Genomic DNA, 11,560 nt, shown 5'->3' with positions numbered 1-11,560 from the left:
AAGGTGCATTTTTTATCGTCTGAATCTTTCCTGTGTCTACACTCCCGCGTTGTTTGCTGGCGGCGGACGTGCGTGCGTGGCTGTGGGGCGCCGTGAAACAGCTGACGTGAAGAAGTGAAACTGAACAACATCATCATCGTTTTGAAACAACTCTCACTCCGAAACGTTCACTTTTATTTGTGCGTGTGTGTTTGTGTCGGCAAATAGTGTCAAGATGTCGAACTTGACTATGGAAGATCTTTCTCAGCAGCTGGGCGCTCTTAAGACAAATGCGGACCACTTCTTTCTTCTCGTCATGTCTTGCATCATATTTTGTAAGTAAAGCATAGGCTGGAGCCTGACATTGTTTCTTTACGATTTCATTACGCACCACGGTTCGAGTTCATGCTTGGCTGTATGAATTCGTTCGTCAAGTTGGGCAAGACTTCCATATGTACCCCCCGCTATATGTATAAGTAACATATATAAGTTAATTGACAATTTGGGATTAGGATTAGAGTTTACTCAGTTTAGGATTAGGGTTTAGGTTAGGGTTAGAGTTAGGGTAACATTGATCTCGGTGTCCTAGGGAAATGTGGACTTGAACAGAGGAAGCTAATACAATGTAGGTGTATATTAAATAGTGGGGGGTACATATGGAAGTCTTTCCTCAAGTTGTCCCACAAACAGACAGTGATTATTAGATAGACACACAAAATACTCTATACCTTTCTTTGAATAGTGAAAAGTCGTAATACGGCGTGGACACACGAAGCTTTTAAGCTCTGTTGTCTATGCAGCCTTTTTGGAAGATGAATTATACAATAAGTGAGCTTTTTGAGAAGGAATGTGAGGCATCAAAAATTCGGATTCAGATCAATTTATTCTCTAAGTGCATAAATGCTAGAAATGCTTAAGTTTGGTGAGTTTTCCTAACTGAATACGGCTTTGATAATAATATTCCATCCCCATTGCATGTATAGTCACGGAAACGTAGAAGTGTATTTCTGTCACGAAAAATCTTTCTTGGTCTTGTGCTTATAAGTTGCAAGATTTCAGGGATTATCTGAAAGAACAAAATGTAAATACATAAGACGGAATGTGAAATGGATTAGAAGGTATATGAGGTAATAATAGGCGTATTTACCGTCACGCTGCTTTGCCGTACTGTACACCTGCACTGTCGCCTAAAAAGGAGATGTCGCTTCCGCGTTTCGTCAACATCAAGAAAAGAGTTTTGCATTCCTTCAGTGTATCATGGAATGTGTCTTACAATGGGGGTCACAATGCATGTATGAGGCACCTGTTAGAAAGCGCAAGAAACGGGTGGATGGATTCTGATTATAAACAGACTAGTAGATTTCGAGAGGCGTTTATGCCAAATTAAAATGTACAAACAAATAGACAGACAACAAGAACAACAAAACAACCAACTCATACAAAACGAGGCACGCACTCACACACACCCATGGTATTTTGTATACGTGTATATACACACATGTTTACGCTCAAAACAATATAGTGGCCTAATACACGTGAGCAAAAAAAAAAAAGTTGAAAAAAAGTATGAAGAAATACGTACCCATCCAAAATCTATTCTTCTTTTCTATCTAAAATGTGTGTTAAATCCTGCCAAAATATGATAATTACTTAAAATAATGATTAAATGCCATTTTTCTCCTGGCCATGATCATGGGCATGCAGTGGAAAGCATCGTCTAAAGCTGGATCTAAATACAAAGGAGTAAATTCTGAGTTCAGAATCATCCATAATATGTCAATAGGTAGATAGGCCTAGGTATTTCAATGATTGAAACATTAAAGAATAAACGATTTTTGTTGTTGTTTAAAAAATACAACCTTCTTGACCTTGAACCTTGTAGTACATTTAAATCCCTTTCAGCAGCAGCTCCTTGGAACTATTCCCGCACAAGAAATGCATAAACGCATAACAATCCATCTTCTATTATCATTATAATCATAAGCCTACACAATTACGTGGACTATGATTATTAGGTGTCCGTGTTTTTGTTTTTACATCTCGTGTAGCATTTAAATTTCGTTGCATTTTCACCTCTTATTCTTGAGGGAGGGCGTGAGTGCGTATAGTGATCGGAGTGCAGAGAGTAAAGTGACTTTCAGAAGAACGAGCGAACGAAATCATCTTCACACGTGGTGCGTGACTGTATTTGAGGGTTCAGAGCGGTGTACGAAGGTGTCGCCAAAATTTGTTAGGAAAGCTGCGAGGGTGAGGGGTAAAATTGCATAGATGAGTGCTTCTTTTTTTTTTTGCTGGTTCTTTCTTTGTGTGGGCCAGCTTTGGGGAAAATACTTGTGTCTGCATGCACTGCGCATGTACGTGCTTATGCGTGTGTGAGAGCTCTGTCCCAGTTCGCAGGAAGTTTCGTGGGTGGGTGGCTTTTGTAGAACCCAACGTGTGGTGCGCCGCTCGAGGTGGATCCCTGATGCGATTATCGACTTTGAAGATGCATTGAGCGAATTTGCTCATGTGTTCGCCACTGTTTTCATCTCTTGCATTAAAAAACAAAAGAGGCCTGATGTACACGCTACTAGAGCGTGATGCTTTGTGAAAAGTGTTCCTTTTTTTCTTTTGTTATTGTTGAAGGGGAGAGAGAGAGAGAGAGGGGGGGGGGGGTAAAGAGTATGGACCACATTTAAGGTGACAATAACCAGTTAGGCGTGAAGTAATGGATGGCTAACTCTGTATAGAAAGGATTGGAACGGTATTGTGAACAAAACATAACAATGAGGACGTTCCCTGCTATATGTGACCTGTTTTCGTGACCCTAAGACGTTTTCACTGTATAGAATAATAAGCGATCACATTACGATTGCAATTAATTACAATTATTGAAAATGAAATTAGAGAAATCATGAATAAATTTGCTAACGTACTTGTTTCAGTACATTAAAACTAGCTCCTGTTTACCATTATCGTTTTTTTTTTTCACAGTGATGCAGGCTGGATTCGCCTTCCTGGAAGCCGGATCAGTTCGCGCCAAAAACACGACCAACATTCTCCTGAAGAACGTGCTTGACGTGTGTAAGTGTAACTCCAAATGAAGAGCCTGCAACCAAAAGGCGCTAAATCCATCAGATTTAGCGCCTTTTGGTTGCAGGCTCTTCAAATACAAAGCACATGATCACATGATAAAACAAGTTCTGCTATCTGTGTGTATATCGTAGAGTATCGAGTTGATGTCACAGTCTTTGTAATAGCTTGCGTTGGTAGCCTATCAGGTACTCGCACAAACACTCGGGCCAGGTGAGGGTTGTTAGAATCACTTTTAATAGCCATAGAACGTTTGAGGCTTCCGATGAATAGCCATAGAACGGGTGAGGCTTCCGGTGAATAGCCAAAGAACTGTTGAGGCTTCAGGTGAATAGCCGTAGAATGGTTGAGGCTTCCAATGTGCGGACTATGTCCTTTAATTGACATTAATATGCAGGAATGTCAGCTCAAAATGCTGCGGGTTTCGTCCTTGGAATAACTGCAGTGAATAAAAAAGGAATTGTGAATATCTAGGGATTGATAGCATCATTCACTGGGTTGAAGATAAACTTATCTCAGTGTTTCAAAGGCAATTAAAAAAATGACCATTGATTGTTTCGTTGCTGTTCATCATTATGAGAAAGGTTACGAACTTTTTTTATCTCTCGATTGTAATATATCTCAATATGATATACCAAACTCTCCTCTCTTTCTCTATCCCCGTTCTCTCCCTCTCCCTCTTTTTCAACATGTCAAGAAATCTACGAAATATATAAGTATAACTGTTTCTATTTGATATAATTATGGTCACAAATCAACATAACAAAATGTCCTTCATCGTTTGAAGAAAAGTAAAGTACTACATGGGTATGAGATTTGCATCTCTCCAACGCGAAAATGATTAACGCAGTGGATGTATACCTCTACATTGTCACACGATGGTAATAAATTTTGTGCTCAATTTTACATAATTGTCAATAGGTTTAAAATAAGAATTTACTTTTTCCAGCTTCTGATGTTACATTTTTATTCTATATCCACCAGGTATTGGTGCGGTGGCGTACTGGGCCGTTGGGTACGCCTTTGCGTTCGGGGGCCAGGCCAACGCTTTCATCGGCTACCGGTACTTCTTCTTCGAGAACTTCCCATCCGAACTCTACTCCCACTTCTTTTTCCATTTCGTATTTGCGGCCACCGCAGCGACCATCGTTTCCGGCGCCATGGCAGAGCGCACGGAATTTGGTGCCTATCTCATCTACTCATCGGCAATTACAGGTACGGAAAATCGTCCCCTTTTCGCAGCCACCCTGACATCGAATGTTGTGTCAAATCGGTCGTTGTTCTTGTAGATATGCTTGCAGGGAGAGTTGTATCTAGCTTCTCCTTTATGTCTGGAACATCCGTCGAATCATTTGGTTATAAGGATTAAAATTAGCTTCTCTATACACAATCACAATGAAATAAAAGCAGAAAAGAAGTGAACGAACTAAGCAAAGCGCCCTCCTTGTCAAACCTTTTATAAGCATGCTGCTTCCGAAGAAAACGCATTAATTTTTTTCTTTTACTAATATTTTGAGCATTCTTATCTAATCAATTAAATGATTTTAATGGTTATTTTCTATATACATTAAGATCCGTGTTTAATACTCGATTTGTGAATCTATTTCCACTTTATTTGATACAGGCCAAAGATCGCTTCGATTACGATAGTATGACAATGTGAGCAAGATTAATGTAACAATAATCTAACATTCTCATTAATATCATCGTTATCAACAAATCAATTAATCAGTACGGTGAAGTATATAGCTTTGCTGTCATCGCTCGTCATTCTTATTGCTGTCCCTATTGTTACGTCCAAGGTCATTATAATTGACGCCGTGAAGGAAAAAAGGATTTTTTTTTTTTTTTTTGGTGGATGATATTCACCGCTTACTGTCCGATTAATGTTTCAGGAATCATCTATCCAATCGTGACCCACTGGGCGTGGTCGTCGGAGGGGTGGCTGGCTAACGGACCGAAAGAGCTCGCCTACCTGGTATTTAAGCTGAATCCGTTACAAGCAAAGAACACATCTTAACTTATTTATCTACTATGTTTATTTACACAAGCTATTATACCATTAAGTGACCAAAATATATCTCAATCACAACTTGGAACTTGGCCGAAAAAAAACCCCGTTATCAATTATGTATATTTGTAAAAAGAATACCTACAGCAAAATATGATTTGCACTGAAGTATAAGCAATGAATAATAGTGTACTTGAAATTCTTTAGATAAGAAAGCACAGAATAGAGTATCGTCTACGATTAGACTTTCTAAGAGAGAGCAGAATTAACAGTCAAATGGAAATCACTGGAAAAGGGAGTTTGGTACAGAAACTTCAGTTTGTATATATCCTTAAAAAGATATACATAATTCTATTTTATGTATATAATTAGCATAGAAAACATTGCCATGAAAACAAGATATATGAAATATACCAGTAGTTTTAATGGATGTAATATCACCGTTCACAAAGTTATAGCGACCCATGTACCGATGTAAATGGCTTGTGTTCTATCACTCACCTACAGTGGAGTTTTAACATCAAAGTGTTAAACAGGATAGACTGTAGCTTCGGACAGCAAATTCCAATCCAAAAATAAACCGTTTTAATCGTGGTTAATTGTTGTAGGCTGTTATTTTTTGCGATGAATTCTCATCGAAATTCCTTCAATTGTTCCTTTTCTCTACAAAGGACTTTGCTGGGAGCGGCGTGGTGCATTGTGTCGGCGGTACGGCGGCCCTGGTAGGGGCGGCGATACTCGGTCCCCGTATCGGACGGTATGATGAGAACGGCAAGCCGCAGTCGATCCAAGGACACACCATCCCAGTCAGTGCTTTGATCTTTTTATTACATTTTTCTCTTTTTGTGATATGTTTTCCTCATTTTGTTCTCCACTGAAAGATTAAATACATTCTTCAGGAATATGTGGAATTTTATTTTACCCTGGTGTGTTTAGTTTTCATGGGTTCTATCTTTTAAGTCAAGAAATTTTTGAACGCATTTACCAACCGTTTTCCGACATTATTGTTGTCCGTGTGTGATATGAACACACTACAAACTCTCGAAGTAAATGTCTGCATATAACAACTGCTTTCTTTCAATGCCCGCTCCCTTTATGGCTCACCAATCAGGACCATATGCCAATATATATGATGACTTCCTTGTTTGAGCACTACAATAATAAAAAAAGGTCCTGCGGTAAAGGTTGCGGACACTTGAACTGGATATCCTGAATTCGAACAAAAATACGATGAAAAGGTCCTTTTAGTCCCTCTTTTCCTCCTGACCAAGGTGCATTAATGGATACCTGAGATTTCAACAAGGACAGAGCCTACATGGAAAACAGTCCATAAACTAACATGGCTGTCCTAAGTAAATACAACCTTACAATATTTCATATATGATTTGGTAATTTTCAAAGTATTTTTATTGTTCCATTGTATTGTCATGCCTATGAAATCTGTTCTATCATTCGCCAGAATGTTATCATACGTTGTTGTGCCTATCATTACATTCTACCACTTGCGGTATTTCCAATCATTTCTAATATTTCTGTTATCATTATTACATCAACAATGACTATACATCTTTACCAATACATTTGTTTGTCTCAAATACTATTTGCAGCTGATTTATATGTCTTTTTCCTTTAAACTTCACAGATGACAGCTTTGGGCGGATTTATCCTCTTCTTTGGCTTCTTTGCCTTCAACGGTGGCTCCCAGGCCAGCATCTCAGCCGAGGGGGATGGCAAAGTGGTCGCGCTGGCGATCGTCAACACAATCATATCCGCAGCCTTCGGCGCTCTGGTAGCCATGGTTGTAAGACGCATCGTGTACAAGGGAAGCTACTGGTCTCTGTTAACCACCATCAACGGCGGGCTTACGGGCATGGTAGGGTTGTCAAGTGACGCTTGTATGTACATAATCATGTGATATTTGTGAGTATAGAACGTTGTTACAGAATGATTAAAAAAGTAACCAAAGAGTAATGCTTTTGGTCAATAAAGATTTACCAAAAATGACCACATTTCCCCTCTATGGAATCACGATCAGTTTATTGTGTGGCGTCTATGATTTGATACAGAGAACATAATCATGTTTTAGAGACTTGATATCCGAAAAATGAAATTAAATGATATTTCTATGATGGTCATTAAACGTAGAGATTTGGAAAGTGAGGAAGTCCCCTCATGCAGTTGAAGCATAACCATTCTATTTTACAGCCGTTTATCATGTTCAATTTTGTTGTTGTTGTTCATAAATCCTCTACTTTTCAGTTTGATGAATTTTGCTTAGTTCTCTTTAATTCAGTATAGCCAAATTAACATAATGGTCATTATTGTACGTTGATATTTAGTGTCAATTCTCCGAATGATCGAGATGTTGTACATCTATCAGGAACTCGTGGACTAAACAAAACGGCTGATCTTAGGCCTGCAATCTGAACAGGGTTTTCCACATAATATTGGTAATATGATATGTTGAAGAGATCGTTTTGACCAGCCAGCACATTAACCCTATAAATAAGCAGTTTAGAAACTTTGTGCAACATGCGAAAGTGCAGGTATATAATTGTTGCGTGTGTTTAATATACAATGTAGCATTCGACAGCTTTGATTTCGCTTGCCCCTTGCATTTTCCAGGTCGCCATTTGTGCCGGTTGCAATGTAGTCCACCCATGGGGAGCAGCGATCATCGGAGCCGTGTCTGGTTTGACGTTCATAGGTTGGAGCTGTTTGATGGAGAAGATCAGGGTGGATGACCCGCTGGATGCCGTGGCAGGTTTGTATAGTCGTAGGACCTACTGTCAGGTTCTTGATGTAATTCTGCGACAGAAATCATTATTTCGTGCTCATTAGATTGGCAACCCTGGATGTTACTGCGGACGCGTCATTATTGAAGGAAAATACCTATTCGTTAAAACTCGTTAGGTTTGTACAAAATAAGTAATGAGAAATTAACAATTTCAGACAAAGACATTTACTTTCAGGTTCTGAAATGTTTTGGTAATCTAAAAATGAATTAGATATAAGTCATGCGATTTGGAGGTCTAGGGTATAACTCCAAAAAGGCTCAATTTAATCATTTGAAGTCTATTCTTACATCATTTATTTCATTTCAATAAGATGTAAAACGGCATTTGATTCCTGTGTGGAGAGCTTTAACCTTACACCAAAGAATGGACACAGTACAACTCTCCTCCGCCATGAAAACCACATCACAAAACCAGTGATCAATCGGCATAAAATCACCAATTGACATTTTCATTTATCTAAAAGTTTAAAGATCATTCACGATTGATAGATTTTAGCTCCTTCCCGATTCTGCCTTCAGACAATCACTGATTTCAAAAGTTGAGTGGGCTTACTTGTATTTAGAAGTCTTGATGTACAGATGCATTTTCTCTCCCCATGTTTACTCAGTTCATCTCGGAGGGGGCCTGTGGGGGATTTTAGCCACGCCCCTTCTCGCCATGGAAACGGGAATCGTCTTTACGTTCTCCAGGGCAGCTTGGGAGGTGAGTGAAAATCTTAAAACAATATGGAACATCTAAAAAAAAACAGCTAAGATTATTTCGGTGCACCTGATGGACAAATTGCTCAACATCGACGTAAACAATAATCCTTTACGTCGATATGGGGCAGTTTGTCAATCAGTTGCAATAAAAACAACTCGATGGAAGAATTTCATCAATTCAGATAAAAAATCATTCGATTTATTTTTACTGATATTCAGACATTTGGATAACAATTACGACACTAACAACACACGCTTGCATAGTTACTTCAATAGTACTGTCCAGAGAAAAATTATTGTTTTAAGAGCAGGTACAGCATAGTGTGACGGTAAGCGAAGCTTTAACATTTCCAGTCACTATTATATGCTACGAGATGCAGGGATACATGCTCGCGCATATACCACAGTAGACACGAGTGTGTGCATTTTGCATGGATATAAATGCAATTATTTTCTGAAATGAAGACATAAACTCTTTCCTTGCGGTTTATTCCTGCGTAACTGATGATTATATTCATGTTTCCATGACAACTGTAGGCGTTCGGATGGAACCTCCTCGGTGGTATGGTGATTATTGTCTGGGCTGCCGTTACCTCTCTTATTCTCTTTGGCACCATGCATGCTGCGGGAATTCTGCGAGTTCCGCCGGAAATAGAGGTCAAAGGTAAGTTTCTTTTGTCATTTTTCTATAAATGTCATTCTCTGTTTGCGTTCCCGAATTCGCACCAAAATCCCAGGTCGATCTATTCCATGCCAAAGATATTCGATTTAAGAATATGAAGGAACGTCTGTTTATCATTGGTCATTTTCTGATTTGCTGTATTCTCCACTTTTTTTTTGTGGTGATAGTCCTAGTGTCACGTACTTTGTACTCGTGTGTCCTTCTAGCATTGTGAAATGCAGCATTTATGTGTAATATGGTTTATTTTGAAAGAGCTAAAGAACAGTCTATTAATTAAAAAAAAAAATAAAAGAAGTTGCTGAGGTCAGCGCGTGTGCATTTTGTGCACCATGGGATATATATAGGGACAATGGGTAACTAGTCCAATTCGAAACGGAATAGAACACGGGGCAGCCCAATGACCATTAGCGGATTATCAATCAGGCGACCGAAACGTTTTTTTTTTTTTTCATGTTTGTTTGTTTGTTTGTTTGTTTTTTGTTCCAGGTCTGGACATCCCGAAGCACGGCGAAGCGGCCTACCCGTACGCCAGCTACGGCAGTGGTTGGGAAGAGCGAGGGACCTCCAATGGTTTCCATGCAGGTAACGGTCTAATTCCCTGGCTCACCCCTTATCACCCCTTACCTAAAAGTAATGGGAACATGGCGGTATGGTGTACGGGACTCCTGCACAATAGTTCGGTTCCTGTCTGATGCCCTCATTCCAGGACAAGGTGTTTTGATTTCCGATTCACATCCCCCGGTTACGTCCTAACCCGAGAATACAGATAATCACCTCACAACGGAAGAATGATCTCAGTACTAGGGTCTTCCGGAACATGTGAACATGTGCGAAAAAGAAGTGTGTGTGTGTGTGTGTGTGTGTGTGTGTGTGTGTGTGCTGCTGTTGTTTTTGCTGTTGTTGTTTTTTATTGTAGAGCTTGCCGTAGCCATGACTTAATAATTTGTTGTATTTTACGATTTGACAAAATGCACCGTAGATAGGTTAAACATAGGGCTAACGTGTTTGCAGTAAGAGCTGCTAACAATTTTTCCAGCACTCCCCCCCCCCCCAAGAAAAAGCAAAAAAAAAAAAAAAAAAAAAATACCCCCCCCCAAAAAAAAAAAAGAAAAGAAAAGAAAAGAAACCTAACCAACGACCAGGAAGCAACATGACCAAAAAAAAAAAAAAAAAAAAAAAAAAAAAAACACGAAAGGAAGAAAGAAAAAGAGAAAGAAATATCTTTTCGAATGTAACAGAACTTTGAAGATGTCTTCTTTCTTTGCCCCTTTTCTTTGTTTTTAATGGAAAGTAGTATCTTATACTCAGTTGTTTTTTTTTTTTTTTGCTTCTAAATGATGCTGTTGTTGCCAGGTAACCACGATTATGTGAATGCTGCCTTCAACGGCCAGGATGTGACGAAAGCCACATACAGCGCGGATAACAGAGAGGCCGATCTGCCCCTTTAAGACCAAGTCGTCATATCAACAAGGCGTCAATGATCATTTGGTCACGTGATCGACTTATTCTTTTTTAAAAAATTTGTTGTAACAAATTATTATTGATTTCAAAGCATAAGGTGATGGATGGCTACTTCATGAACTCAGTATCTAGTGTCAGGACCTAAACTGCATATCCAATTTGCGAATGTGCCCTTTGAGACGGTTAAAAACATTTTGCTTTTTCTTTTGAAAGAAAATGAGAATCAGAAAAAAAATGAATCAGTTGAAATTAAATATATGAAGCAATGATTACTGTCAGTAAGGAATGAAATCTCAATTGCATAATACTCGCAAATATGAATATTTCTGCTTCGATAGATTTCCCCGGTCCAGTTCTCAGTATACGTATTCACGTGGACAAGTGGTCGAAATTCTGTATCCCGTCTCAAACGTTTATAAGAACTCTTTCAAAGTTTTGTACCTTCTTGAAATGGAAAGCACGACTGTTGCGTAACAATCACTCTCCCGATAATAGAAAACACTTGCTTTGGTTTGGAGATTTTTGCGCTCACGCCAATCTTTCATCTTGCTGATACCTAAGCGAGTATGATAATGATTGTCTTATTCTTTTCATATTCATGTTGTAATGAAATTCCTCGGAAGAGTTAGAAAATAAGGAGCGGAAATTCTTATTCAGTGCTGTGAAGGTATAGTGTCTGAAGCACGTCGTATACTTTATTTTCATTGTCAAACTACATGATTTGTATAAACCTTGATGTTATGACCTACCATAAACTGAAAAAAAAAGTTGGTTTACCTTGTCCATGTTGTACGATGATATTTTTCTTTACAGATTATTATTGAGGAGAATCTATTATTATATCTCATTTTTCAAA

At 38.8% G+C, this 11,560-nt stretch overlaps 1 protein-coding gene across 1 annotated transcript; it reads left to right on the top strand.

Moving 5' to 3' along the window:
* Positions 1-217: 217 nt before the first annotated feature.
* Positions 218-10,691, top strand: LOC139742478 (putative ammonium transporter 1). Its single transcript, XM_071653016.1, has 11 exons — positions 218-314; positions 2,953-3,042; positions 4,036-4,266; positions 4,947-5,029; positions 5,734-5,868; positions 6,705-6,935; positions 7,688-7,826; positions 8,468-8,562; positions 9,099-9,225; positions 9,730-9,825; positions 10,597-10,691. The coding sequence occupies exons 1-11, from the start codon at positions 230-232 to the stop codon at positions 10,689-10,691; spliced, it is 1,407 nt and encodes a 468-aa protein (XP_071509117.1). The 5' UTR covers positions 218-229.
* The last annotated feature ends 869 nt before the right edge of the window (positions 10,692-11,560 follow it).

This window comes from Diadema antillarum, unplaced genomic scaffold (genome assembly GCF_040938485.1).
Source record: "Diadema antillarum isolate AM-2024a unplaced genomic scaffold, OU_Dant_1.0 seq00001002_RagTag, whole genome shotgun sequence".
Lineage (NCBI taxonomy): Eukaryota > Metazoa > Echinodermata > Echinoidea > Diadematoida > Diadematidae > Diadema > Diadema antillarum.
Note: the sequence above shows the minus strand (reverse complement) of the source record. Positions and strands in the feature narration are given on the sequence as shown.